This window comes from Meles meles, chromosome 9 (assembly GCF_922984935.1).
Source record: "Meles meles chromosome 9, mMelMel3.1 paternal haplotype, whole genome shotgun sequence".
In the NCBI taxonomy this organism is placed as follows: Eukaryota; Metazoa; Chordata; class Mammalia; order Carnivora; family Mustelidae; genus Meles; species Meles meles.
Genome location: NC_060074.1, coordinates 71099341 through 71113236, shown reverse-complemented (window position 1 = coordinate 71113236; position 13896 = coordinate 71099341). Strand labels below are relative to the sequence as shown.

General features: G+C 46.1%; 1 protein-coding gene across 5 annotated transcripts in view; it reads left to right on the top strand.

Annotated features, from left to right (window-relative positions):
- The window catches only part of WIPF1 (WAS/WASL interacting protein family member 1), a 114626-nt gene that overhangs the window by 75746 nt on the left and 24984 nt on the right, over window positions 1-13896 (top strand). For 4 of the 5 annotated variants that reach the window (XM_046018543.1, XM_046018547.1, XM_046018546.1 and 1 more), the window contains one exon: window positions 12278-12366. In XM_046018543.1, the coding sequence (XP_045874499.1) occupies window positions 12316-12366 (51 nt within the window). In that variant the 5' untranslated portion in view covers window positions 12278-12315. Of the gene's footprint in view, window positions 1-1879; window positions 1904-12277; window positions 12367-13896 lie in introns of those variants that run through there. The other variant, XM_046018548.1, reaches the window with a different exon arrangement.

Genomic DNA, 13896 nt, shown 5'->3' with positions numbered 1-13896 from the left:
GGGGCACCTGGGTGGCTTAATCAGTTGGGCATCTGCCTTTAACTTGGGTCATGATCCTGGAGTTCTGGGATCGAGCCCACATCAGGTTCCCTACTCAGCAGGGAGTCTGCTTCTCCTTCTCCCTCTGCTCCTCCCCCTGCTTGTGCTGTCTCTCTTGATCTCTCTGTTAAATAAAGAAATAAAATCAAAAAAGAGAGAGAAAGACTTGGCTCATCCATAGCTCTCACTGCTAGGAAGGACCTTTACTGGGTGTCCTTTCCCATATCAGAGGGTAAGCTCATCGCAGTTGGAAACCATTTAAGGCCCCATTTGAGTAACAAGGGAGGTTAAGAGGGAGAACCCACAGGCATTTCCCATCTAAAGTCTGTATCTCATCAAGGTTGTGCACACTGGAGATCATCTTGAAGCATTAGGTTAGCATCACCTTATTCGGAATTGTTTCTACAAAGTCTGGACAGGCAACAGATACACAACTTTAAAATAATTATACAAAACATAATTAAAAGCAACGTGACAAGTTCAAATTGTATGATGGTTCTGAACTGTGATCTTGGGCCTGAAGGTAGCCAACCGAACAAATCAAAGGAATGTGGAGAATTAGATGAAACTTGTTGTAGCCAACATGCCTGTTCCCTAATTTTGTGCCATTGGGTTTCTACTTCCCCAGAGGAGCTTATCCCTGTGTTTACTATGACACAGATGCCTCATGGCTCAGCAAGTAGGTAACTGAGGCCTCTGTGATTATCCCTAACTACTTTAGCCCATGAGTTATGTGATCATTGTTGGGCTGCTCCTGCTTTGACTATGGAATCGGCCAACTCTCCTAATGTTAGGAAGAGATGTCTAATCATGTGTGCATTAGGCTGAAGGGTGAAGGCTCTCTCTACAGAGGCAAACCTGAGCCATATGCACCTCCCAGAAGTTCATTTTATGAACATATTATGAACATTTATGAACATTTAATGCAGCCTTGAAGATTTAACTGAGGTGGACCATGGTAAGCTGCTGTTTTGTTATGAGGAGAAAATAGAGTGGTGAGTACAGCAAGAGAACGCCATCCTTTCATCCTCTAAGCTGTCAGGACAGTGAGTTGCCCAAGTGTAGGGGCCATTACCAAAGCCTCCACATACAGAAGAGAAGCCAAGAGCCACACACAGGGCTGCCTCAGAGTATGAGCATTTATGGATCCATTTGTCTGTGTGGAGGCCTTAGCATCATTCAGCTCAGACTCAAATAGCATGTTACCACATATGGAAAGTCTTCCTAAACATACAGATATGACAGCCAGCTTACAACAGTCTCACTTATACTGGCTGTGCACAATGTCTTTTATATATAAATATATTCAAGAGAGCTCATTTCTCCAACCAAAGTTTGGGTTAAATTGAGTCAGGGAACAAGGATGTATGGATATAGTATTCTAGCCTTCTGAAAGAGTCCTGAGGAACAGTTTAGGCATGCAGTAGCATATGGGATTCCAGCAAAACTACTAATAGGATAAGCTGAGGGGTCACTGTTTTCCTGGATGGATCAAGGTTTCTGGTGACAACAATCAGAGGCATTTCCTCCTTTTGTAATAGATTGGGAAATGTGGATAAGAGCATTATCCATCCAAGGAGGAAAGGGAGAAAATATAGTAAGAAGTAACAGGGAGAAAAGGATATGTAGGCATGGAGCAGTGATCTTGGGAAAGCTGTCTCCATTTAGATGCCACTTGCTTCCAGACCCCCAAAATCTTTACTTTCAGGCCATCCGTTGGTATGCACATCCGGTCAGGATTTGGTGCCTTCCTCAGATGTGACATGTGAATCTAGAAGTCTGTTCCTGGAAGTTTGATGGCACGGAGGTTGGTTAACAGTACCAAGAGGGACCCTTCCAATGAGGTTGAAGACACCTTTTGGAGGTATCTTTTCCAACACATGAAATCTCTGGGTTGCAAGTATCATATTTAAGGTCTTCATCTCCCAGGAGCTGTGAAAATATTGCTCTGTTAGAGCATGGTCCTTTTTAAGAGAAGCAACGAGGCCTTTACAATATTGGAGTATATTTCCTTCCATCAGCTGTCAAAAGAGGTGGGAACCAGATGCATCAGGCACCCTGTGACATTTCCAAAGGATGAGAATTTCTGAGTTCCAAAGGATTGGATCTGAGATTTAGAAGAACTAATGATGGGGTTCCTGGGTGGCTCAATCATTAAGCATCAGGGTCCTGGGATCAAGCCCCGTATCGGGCTCCCTGCTCCATAGGAAAACTGTTTCTTCCTCTCCCACTACCCCCTGATTGTTTTCCCTCTCTCTCTGTCTGTGTCAAATAAATAAATAAACTCTTCAAAAAAAAAGAAAAAAAGAACTAATGATAATGCTTTTGGCCAGGTTATTTGAAAGGTCTGTACAAATTTTATCAATTGAGTCTTTCTTTTTCCTTTTTTTTTTTTAATAGATTTTATTTATTTGACACAAAGAGAGATCACAAGTAGGCAGAGAGGCAGGCAGAGAGAGAGGTGGAAGCAGGCTCCCCACCAAGCAGAGAGCCCGATGCGGGGCTCGATCTCAGGACCCTGAGACCATGACCCGGGCCGAAGGCAGAGGCTTAACCCACTGAGCCACCCAGGCGCCCCTTTCTCTTTCCTTTTTAAAGATTTATTTATTTTGAGAGAGAGAATGCATGTCCATGCATGCACTCAGAGGGGGAGGGGCAGTGGGAGAAAGAGGTGACTTGTTCATCCCACTTCCCATCCTACAGTGGATATATTCTCTCTGCTTGAGAAACTCTCAAGCAGCCACCCTGCTGAGCTCAGAGCCAGACATGGGGCTTGATCTCACAACCCTGAGATCATGACCTGAGCCAAAACCAAGAGTCAGATGCCTAACCGAATGAGCCAGCCAGACATCTCACCAGCTGAGTCTTAATAATGCTGTTTGTGCATTGGACTAGCCCTAGAGATTGAAGGAAGCTCAGTGAAAGGGCTACAGCATCAGCCCCACAGCACAGACCTGTTGAAGTACTTGATCTGTGAGTGAGCTTCACTGTGAAGCTCAAAATGGGGTCCTCAGGTAGGAGTAATCTTTTCTAATAGGATTTTAGCCACAAAAGCAGCAGTAACCCATCTAAAGGGAAAGTTTCCAGTCCAGTGAGAAAACATACAAACCATGACTAAAAAATATTTTTATCAATAAGATGGGGGGAGGTGAGGAAAACCTATTTGCCAAACCTCTGATGGTCCATTGGGTAATTTAAAATACCTGGGAGCCGTGCAGATGTGTCTCCCAATACGGTATCTTAGACAGGTAGGACAAACAAGGTGGGCACTTTTGCAGCCTTAGGAATATTTCCCAACCAGAGTTATTTCATAAAGTCTCTCATTTCATCAGTACTCCAAAGATTTCATGCATGTACAGCAGTTAGTAATGGTAAGTTTAGAGCCTTTGGCAGGACTGTATTGTTACTTGGTTCAAGCCAGAATTCTCTCTGTTTTATTGAACCAACAATTATTAGATTTCCAATATTTTTTTTTCCTCTCTGTGGCCAACTGTTGTCTCTTGTCAGTTCTTCAAGAATTTCTTTTGGAGGAACATCCTTTTCGACCATGACTGAGGTTTGGTCAGTGGTTCCTTTAAGAGGAGAGTTTTTACAGAAACATCAGCAAGGTGGTTTCCTTTGGCCTCCAGGAAGTCAAGTGTCGAAAACCCAGGGACTTTAACTCTAGCTAGAGTGGCTGGTAAAAGTATGGCCATCTAATAAATTTTGGACAGAAGAGCCATTTGAAATTTTCTTCTGTTAGAGGTAAGACATCCAACTCTTTCCATAACATCACTGAATTGGCTGCCCCAAAAGCATACTATCAGTGTAGATGTCTGTGGTTGTGCCTTCGGCCAAAGTTCAAGACCGAGTAGGAGTCTATAATTGAGACTGTTGGACTAAAGGTGAAGGAACTCTTTTAAAAAGAGTTGTAATTGTGTGCCCAGCATATTTACCACTTTCAGATTTTGAATAAGACCGATCAGTAAACCATGAAAGATCTGCGTTGATTTTAGTTTTCTGTAAATTATTGGAGGGAGTCAAAATGTACCATGTTTGCATCAAGCAGTTGTGAGAGGCCTCATCAGTGAAGGGGGAGAGAAGAATGGCTTGGCTAAGGATGTTGCAGCAAGAAAGCATTGCAGGATGGACAGTTAGTGGGGCATTTCCCAGGAGGTGAAGTGACTGGCTGAAAGGCATTTAATGTGATGAGAATTCCAGAAGGCCTCTACTGCAAGGGACACAGAGATGATGGGGGGGCGGGGGGGGGGGCATGATGGCTTCTTCAGTGGCTCAACCAAAAAAGCAGTGGCAGGAATGGCTCTGAGACAAGAGGGTTATCCTTGTGTTTCAGGTTCTGGTTGTTGGCTATAATAATGCCCCATGGCTTGATAACAGTTTCCGTATTTTGTGGTGAGTGCTCCAAGGGCATTCTCTTCCCTCTCACAAAAAAGAAAAAGGGAGCCTGTTAATTGGGATACCCAAGGGAGCTTTATTAAGCTTTTCTTTAAGGCCCCCAAGTCTGTGTCATCTTGATCTTCCCAAATAATAGGGTCACGTTTGTTGTTTTTCAGTAAAATATGTAGGGGTTGGGCCAGAAGAGAGAAATTTGGAATCCAGTTTTGACACTAGGCAGCTAGCCCAAGAAAATCTCGTAATTGGTGCTTCGTTTTAGATTTTGGGAAGTTTAGGATACCACTCAGCCTATCTGAATCTAAATATAGCCCTTTTCCAAACTCAGGTGCCCTAAATATGGACCCCAAGTCTGAGCAAACTGCGATTTTTTCCCTGGAAACTTTATGTCCCTTGAAGGCTAAAAGTTTTAACAGGTGGCTGCTCAGTGAAGAGGCTTGGGGAAAGGAGCAGAGAAGAAACCCATCTACACATAGTATCAAGGCAGAGCCTCCAGAAAACTTTATGTCATCTACGTCAGATGAAAGAATACTTTTAAGGTTTTCAAGAAGAAGGACTCTCTGTAAAACCCTGGGACGTTACTGTGCAGGTGTATTGTTTTCCTTCCCAAGAGAAGGCGGACAGGTATTGGCAGGCCTTATCGACAGATGTACCAAAGGTAGCGCTTTATTAATTGATGACAGTGAAAATTTGGCTTTCAGTGGGAATGGAGGTCAGTGAAATATGAGGATCAGGAACAAGGGGGTGGCAAGGGATAATGTTATTGCTAATGGCTCGGAGGTTTTGGACAAGCCTCCACCCTCAACAGCTGGGTTTTCTCACGGGTAAAATGAGAGTGTTACAGGGACCAGAGCAGGGCATAATGAGGTACTGAGCCTTGGAATCTTCTGTTATGAGTTTAGTACCTTGAAGGATTCCTTTATTTATGAGGTATTAATTCTGGGGAGAGGTCTTGAGGGATCTATTTGAATCTTGATCTAGCCTGAAGAAGCCAAGGGTATGTGAGAAATACATACATAAAAATGACTTAAGAACATTTTATCTAAAGGAAAACATAAATGAATCTAAATAAAAATAAGATACAGAATAGAAAGTAAGAGGACAAGAGAATATTTGGACCCTTAGATCTGTCCAGTTGTATTATTTCTGTTAACATCCCCCCACACACACACCCACCAAATAAAATACTCTTCTATTGATTCCAATTTTTTGCAAAGAAAAAAAAAAGTTCACCTTTTCACATTCATTTTAGGTAAGATAGTATTTAAGGGTGACCACTGGTGAGATGTAGATAGCAAAATGCTTTATATTTTGGAATAGTGTCACATGTTTTCACTGGACAGCATTGGAAATCTTTCCCCTCCCCATACCATTCTGTAATGTAGGCCTCACACGGTATGCTCCAGAATGATTTTAAGTTGGCTATGATTATGAGACTAAGAAACCATTTACTTGAATGACTAGCCAGTTCTCTTGATCTTTATCCCTTTACATTGAGAGATAATCACGTGTTCTTGAATGAACACACTGAAGAGAAAAACCTAAGTTTCCTGGGGCAAGTCTGGACTCAACTGTGAGCTGTTGTTGAGCCTTTAGCTGGCCATGCCACTGGGGAGAGTATATCCACTATAGGATGGGAAGTGGGATGGACAAGTCACTCTTTGTCACAAGGTGTCCATCATAACTAACATTACATCTTTAGCAAATGACTCTCGGCCACAAGATGCCCTGGTTGGTCTAGGGTCATTGTGTGATGTTCTCTAATAAAAGCATTCAACCATGATGTTGACCTATAACATTACAGTAAAACCAACAAAGTCAACCATTTCTTTCACAGAACTGGTTGACTTTGTTGGTTTTACTATAATGTTATAGGTCAACATCATGGTTGAATGCTTTTAATATATATACTCTGTGTGTGTGTGTGTGTGTGTGTGTGTGTGTGTGTGTGTGTGTGTGTAGGCAACAAAGAAGAACCAATTAATGAATTCTTAAAGCCCTTAAAGCAAAATATTCTGCTCTGTTCTCTTAACCCATAGCGCCATTTCTCTTATAAAGCATTTATTGGTAGATTCCTACCCTCACCTCAGTGGTTTTTACAACTAAAATATAATGATTTTTGAATGATTCATTCACTTATTAAATAAAACTTTGGCAGTCAATCACCGACTCCAGGGTCCAGGTTAATTTTTAATTTCTTAAGTGTATAACAACCAGAGATATCTTGGGTGAGGAATCAGTTGATAGATATTCTATTTGAAAGTCATTATCTTGGGGCACCTGGGTGGCTCAGTCAGTTAAGCATCTAACTTTTGATCTCAGCTCATGTTTTGATCTTTGGGTCATGTGTCCCAAAAAAGCCATTGTCTAATAGTGTCTACCATGGATAATAGATGGACATGTATTCATGTCCCTCTGTGTTTATTAGTTTGCTAGGGCTGCTGTAACAACAATAACAACAAAAACACAGACTGAGTGGCTCAAACAGCAGGATTTTATTATCTCACTATCCTGGAGGCTCGAAGTCCAAGATCAAGGCATTGGCAGTTTGGTTTCCCTCAAGGCCTCTCTGCTAGGCTTGCTGATAGCCACCTTCTCCCTGCGTTCTCACATGGCCTTTTCTCGGTGCTCACACATCCCTTGTATCTCTTTCTCTTCTTATAAGAACTCTAGTCATATTGGATTAGGGCTGACCCTAATGGTCTCATTCCAACTTAATCACCTCTTTAAAGGCCCCAACTTTGAATATAGTCACTTTCTGAGGTACTGGGGTTAGGGTAGGGCTTCGATGCATGAATTCGGGAGGGACACAGTTCAACCCGTAACACTGTGTGTGAAAACAAAAAAGTCTTTTCCAACCCTGTAGTTTTCTTTGGGCTTATAAAATTCAACACGCAATGTGAACATTTTAGAAAAGTCTGGCTTTGTCCCTATGATGAAAGCTATTTAAACAGGGAAATGATTCTTTAAAAGAAATTAATTCTCAAAACTATATATTCTTTTTTTTTTTTTTTAAGATTTTACTTACTTGACAGACAGAGATCACAAGTAGACAGAGAGGCAGGCAGAGGTGGGGCAGGGAGGGAAGCAGGCTCCCCGCTGAGCAGTGAGCCCAATGTGGGGCTCGATCCCAGGACCCTGGGATCATGACTCGAGCTGAAAGCAGAGGCTTTGACCCACTGAGCTACCCAGGTGCCCCAAAAGTGTATATGCTTAAAAGTTCAGTCCCCAGGGTGGGGATAGGGAGGAGGGGAAAAATCAGGGATTCTTCAACTTTCGGGAACCTAACTGGGGGGAAAGCAGCATGTGTTGTTCTCAAAAAATTCACAGCTGATTCTGATGTAAGAGATAACACATTTTGGGAACCCGTGCCTTAGTATTTCCCCTGTTCTGGAGCCCCTCCTGGCCCCAGGACAAGGCTGTCTTTCCTTTCGTGTTCTTCCCAAAGCAAGAACCAAACACAAGGCCAAGTCTTCAGGCTGCCTCCATCCCAGTTTGCACAGCTCTATTCACAGGGGACTCTGGGGAAAGCCAGGGCCTTGGCTCGGTGCCCAGTCAGTCCCTCCTTTGCCAAGTGCCCCAGCAGCGCTCACACCAGCAGACCCATGCTTACCTTCAAGACAGATCTAGACCTATCTGTTGGTCGTTGACCCATCTGGGGGCTTGCTGTGTACCATTCCATTCATCCTCCCACAACTCTGTTCCACAGGGCGCAAAGAAGGTAGTCTCTTATCCCAGGTGGGTAGATATCACGGCAAAGAGTCAAAATCACATGTGCCTGACCCTGGTCTCACGTCCTCACAGGGATTCTAGCCTTTTTCATCCATAGACCACACTAGTGTTTGATAAACCCCGAAGAACACCTTCTTGACTGTTACTAAAGGCATATAACAGGGGCGCCTGGGTGGCTTAGTGGGTTATGCCTCTGTCTTCGGCTCAGGTCATGATCTTGGGGTCCTGAGATCCAGCCCTGCTTTGGGCTCTCTGCTCAGCGGGGAGCCTGCCTCCTCCTCTCTCTCTCTCTGCCTGCCTCTCTGCCTACTTGTGATCTCTCTCTTTCCTCTCTGTCAAATAAATAAAATAAAATATTTAAAAAAATTAAGGCATAAAACAAAATACAGAGGATACAAAGGAAACTAGTTATACTGAAGTGTGTACAACAAGATCTAGCAACAGATCCAAACATTGCTGTAATTTCGAAAGAGATCTGCGGCAATTGTAACATGATGTGGAAATATGATGTGAAAAACTGTTCGTGAAAAAGTTCTAGGTACTGTGGTTTTCAGCCTACATTTATAATTGAAGGAAGTGCTAGATTTTAGTTAAAGCTTAGGGGAACTAAATAGGTCCTCTTTTTTTTTTTTTTTTCATTCAAGTTCACAACCCTTGAATTCTGTCCACAGACCCCACAGGTGTAAGGATCCAGGTTAGGAATGCTGGGTCCATTAGGATCTATGCCACTGTGCAGTCCTTCGGGAACGTCCTTTTCTGGTTCTGATGTGGCCTGTTAACTCCATGAGAGGAGGGAACACTGACTGTCCCAAGGCTTTGGGTTCTGCTTCGCTGGTGAAGTCAGACTGCCAGGACAGCCGGTCCCAGGACTTGGGCTAGCAAGCCCTTCTGACCTAGGGCTCATTCTTCGTCCAAACCTCACAATGCACAAGGGCTGACTCTGGGAGCTGTTCCAGTGGCCGGCACATGGCTTGCTTGTGCAAGACCTGGCTCTTTCACTCTGCACATATTTAGTGAGAACCCTACTTTGGACCAGGTATTAGGGAGAGCTGGTAGAGTTCCGTCTGGTGGGGAGACAGCCAGGAAGGAGCCTAGCATGGGGGACATGAACTGGTCTTCTTTGACCCATGGGGTAAGGTGGCAAGATTGGAGTCTGGGGTTTCTCAAAAGCTTCCCTCCAGGCTCCCCGCTGGACAAGCCCAGATAAGCAGGAAGGGACAGAGAGACCCCTGAAGCCAGCGCCTTCGAGCCTTCAGGTGGGAGTAGTTTGCCTGGAGAAAGGAGGTGAGACGGGGGGGCTGGGGAAGTGGCAGCCACAGCGGAGAGGAGAGAGTGGTGAGGGTGCTCAGCCATAGATCCTCCTCCCGTGCTTGCGCTGGGGCCGCTGGGCCAGGGAGGGGTGGGGGGAAGGCAGAGCCTCTGTGGTCCACAGGCTTATTTATAAGTCAGTGCACAGACAGAACCGTAACAGCCACAGCAGAAAATTATATAACTAGATTAAAGAGGCCTGACAGGTGGCAGTCCCCTGAAAGTCTCCCTGTACCCCAGTGTGGCCCCTGAGCTGTATCAGACAGGAGTTCAACCCCATCTTTGCAAGCGGGGACTGACTCATGAGAACCGGGCCTCTAAGAGGTCCCTGGTGGTCGACCAGAGCCCACTCCTTCCTCGCTCGGTGTTAGGATAATGGGATGGCAGGTTAGCTGGTGAAGCGGGGAGTTCGACTCAGTGCATAAGAGGGTTGAGGGTGGTTTCATCATCAGGCACATGGATGATCTGTTCCACGGAGCGCACCCCTGGGGCCCTTGAGGCGCCCCTGGCCACCCCTTCCCTTGGTAAGCTGCCTTCTCCAGCTCCGTTAGAACCACGGCTCCGGCGGCAGCCTCTTTCTGGGTCCGTTGCGCCTGAATCCGGCTTCCGATGCCCGTCTCCTCCAGGTCCTAGGATGCGTGCCACAGTGAGGCCTCGGGTGCCTTCTGCCCCAGGACAGGCTTTATAGCACAGGCCCGTCCTCAGCACTGGTCACACTGCCCATGTGGCCCCGCAGGTGACGAGCTGGTGTCATGCCGGAAAGGCCCATTTGAGGAACACGTTTTAAAAGAAGCTTCGTCTGAGACAGTCTTTCAGGGAAAAACGGATCGAGCTGTAGCACTACTTCGCTCTTTACTGCTCAAAAAGGCTTCTCGAAAAAGGCCAGGGATTCAGAGGACTTGTGAATGAATTAGGGTCTTTCTGTGAGTTGCTCAGTTTCTCCGAGTCCCGGTGTCCCCTGTGAAAATGGGTGGAATCACGCTCGTCTGCGGCGTCCCTGTTGGACTTAGAGACCCTGGAGGTGCCCGCGATCGAAGTGATCATAGGCGACAGCAGCTGTGCTGGGCGGTGATTCTGAAATTCATTTTCTTGGCAGTCCACTTGGAATGCCCGAACTGTCTTAATTCCCATCTTCCAGCAGCTTTGACAAGTCCAGACATGTCCTTTTAGATTTGGTGTTCCCTTTCTGTTAACAGAAAGCAAGCCATCTAACGATACTTTAATAGAAAGTATTGTTTCACAGTGTAAGTTTTCCCACATTAACTTTTCATGGTTGAACTGAATTTTTTAAAATTCTAATTGTTTTCTTCCATTAAAAAAACGTGGAGAACAAGAGAAAGATAATCCTGGTGGCTCAGTGGTTAAGTATCTGCCTTCAGCTCAGGTCATGATCCTGGGATCCTGGGATCGAGCCCCATATCAGGCTCCTTGCTCTGGGGGGAGCCTGCTTCTCCCCTGCCTGCCACTCCCCCTGCTTGTGTTCCTGCACACTCCCCATCTAGGTCAAATAAATAAAATCTTTTTTAAAAAAAATTCTGCGTTTGAAATTCAGGACACATGTTCCGTGTGGTTCATGGAGTGTCCCAGCTGGGGAGTGTCTCGGGCTGCCCGCTGGCTTAAGACTCAGATTCTACAACAGGCAGCTCAAATTTTGGTGCCCACGAATCACCTCATGATCTTGTTAAAGTGCTGAAACAAATTCGGTGGGTAGAAAGAGGGGCTGAGATTTGACCTTTCTAAGAGCTCGGGGTGACGCCTCTGCTGCTGACCCAGAACCACACTTGAGGAGCAGGGACTGGGTGGGAGGAGCCCAGATTACTTGGGGGTGAGAGCACCTGGCCCTAAGCTGGTCCTGGGACCCAGGGATGGAGCCCTGAAAACGGAGCGGGAAGGAGGATTCATGACTGGTGGAAGAGCTTCCTCGTCCAGTAGGTTCTTCAGCCCCTGATGTTTGCCAGGCTGTCCCCTTCCCACTGCCACGGGCCGGGTTTTCCCTGCACTCTCCCAGCCCGCCACCATCTGGCTTCCCCTTGTTCCCAGAGCTGTCACACTATTCAGAAAGCCTTTCTAATGAAGTGTATTTCTAGTAAACAGCTTGGGACTCTGAGGTCCGGACTTTGTCTCTTTTTTCCCCTCTTTTAAAAAACTTTGATCCTATAAGGAAATGCCCAGTAGCACAAAGATGGCATCTGACCCCCTTGCCATCTTACCTGCCTGCCTTACCTTATTCCTGCCTTCTTTCCCTGGAGGACTGTGAGACCTTTGAGGGCAAGGCCAGAAAGATCTTCGTCTTTGCGTGCCGAGTCCCAGGCGAATGCCAGACATTTGCAAGAAGAAAACCACCTCCCAGCTTACGCAGGCTCTGGGTGTTGTTTCCCAGACCTGCTCTGGTGGGTAATGGAATTGAGCAGTGTGAGGCACCAATTTTGCTTCCAATATCCCTGCTAGGGTCCTTCCAGAAGAGTCACATCTTAGCAATGTTGTAAAGATGATTACACCCCTTGGGGGCGCCTGGGTGGCTCAGTCAGTTAAGCATTGGACTCTTGGTTTTGACTCATGGTTATGATTTCCAGGTCTGAGATCGAGCCCGGTGATGGGCTCTGCACTCAGCACGGAGCCTGCTTGAGATTCTCTTCCTCTGCCCCACCCAACCCCCTCTCTCTCAAAAAAAAATTTAAAACACGAAGTAGACCTTTGTGAATAGCTGTCCCTTTGGTGGGAAGGAGGGAAGGAAGATTAGAACAAAGTACTACTGAAAAGTCTAATCCATGACCAAGTTTTGTTTGTGTTTGCATTGTTTTTACAGAGTGACCAGCAAGACTGTTGAACGTGTAGCTGTCCAAGATGCCCGTCCCTCCCCCTCCGGCGCCCCCGCCCCCGCCAACATTTGCTCTGGTGAGTGGCCCCTCGCCGTCCACGAATGTGCACAAAGCAGGCCAGATGAAGTCGAACCTGGTGCCCATGCATTTGTTTTGCATGTATTTGCATTCTGGCATGAAAACCGTGGGACAGGTTTTCCTGCTGCAAGTAAGCCAGCCCCTGAGACCCCGGGGGCCGGTTGTCTGAGGTCTCCGGCAGTGCAGAGGACATGTGTAGGGTGTGCGTTCATGGGGTTTCCTCTGTCAGGTCCATCAGAGAAACATCCTGTCCCTTCCCAGTACTGGGGTTCTGCCTGGCATGCTCTGTTGCCGTTCAATGGACTTGACTTCTACGCTATAACTTCCGGACAGAACAGTCCAGAAACCCTGGTCTATGTATGAAATGCAATCTTTCACACTTTTGCAAACTCACTCTCTTTTTCTCTGACTTTCCCTCTTCCCTCCTTCCCTTCTTCCCACTCTTCTTTTTGGCAAATACCATCCACCACTCCCTCTTTCCCACTTCCCCCACACTCAGCCTTCTTTAAATCTGTCCTTGCAGGGGCACCTGGGTGGTGCAGTCAGGTAAGTTTCCAACTCTTGGTTTCAGCTCAGGTTGTGATCTCAGGGTCATGAGATTGAGCCCCAGATAGGGCTCGTGCTCAGTGTGGAGTCTGCTTGAGATTCTCTCCCTCTCCCTCTGCCACTCCTGCTCATTCTCTCTCTCTCTCTCAAATAAATAAATCTTTAAATCTGTCCTTACATTTAGATATCTACTTTCCAAAGGAATTTCTTCACTGGGCTGCTCCTGGTCTCTCGATAGACCTATACCCAGAAATTAGTGCACCTTCTTACAGGAAGTCAGCAGCCCTCCCCGTGGTGGCACAGAAAATGCTCCCAGATGCACTCCCTTGCCCCATTACCTCCCTCAGCATGGGAAGGCTTCACTGCTGATGGGTCCTTTTCACTTGGGGAAACTGAGGCTCAGGGACGAAAAGTCTCTTGCTCAGGCTTCCACAGGACACATTTATGTAGCCCATCTGAGGTCGGAACCCAGTTAGAAGAACAAACAATTAACCAGCTGTTGCTACCCAGTGTGGCCCTCCAGCTGCTGCTTAGCGGTCCCAAGGAGACAGGTACAGAAAGAATAAACATTAAGAAACAGCAATTTGACAGCAGTGTTATGTCTGTTGTTTCTAAGATTGTATTTCGTGGTTCTCCTTTTTAAGTAATTCATTATTCTTTTAAAAAAATATTTACTTATGGGGCGCCTGGGTGGCTCAGTGGGTTAAAGCCTCTGCCTTCGGCTCGGGTCATGATCCCAGGGTCCTGGGATCGAGCCCCGCATTGGGCTCTCTGCTTGGCGGGGAGCCTGCTTCCTCCTCTCTCTCTCTCTCTCTGCCTGCCTCTCTCCCTACTTGTGATCTCTATCTGTCAAATAAATAAATAAATAAAATCTTTTAAAAAAAAAATTTACTTATGTATTTTGAGAGAGAGAGAGAGAGCGAGAGTGTGCACGTTTGAGCAGGAAGGGGGAGGGGCAGAGGGAGAGGAAGTGAGGGAATCT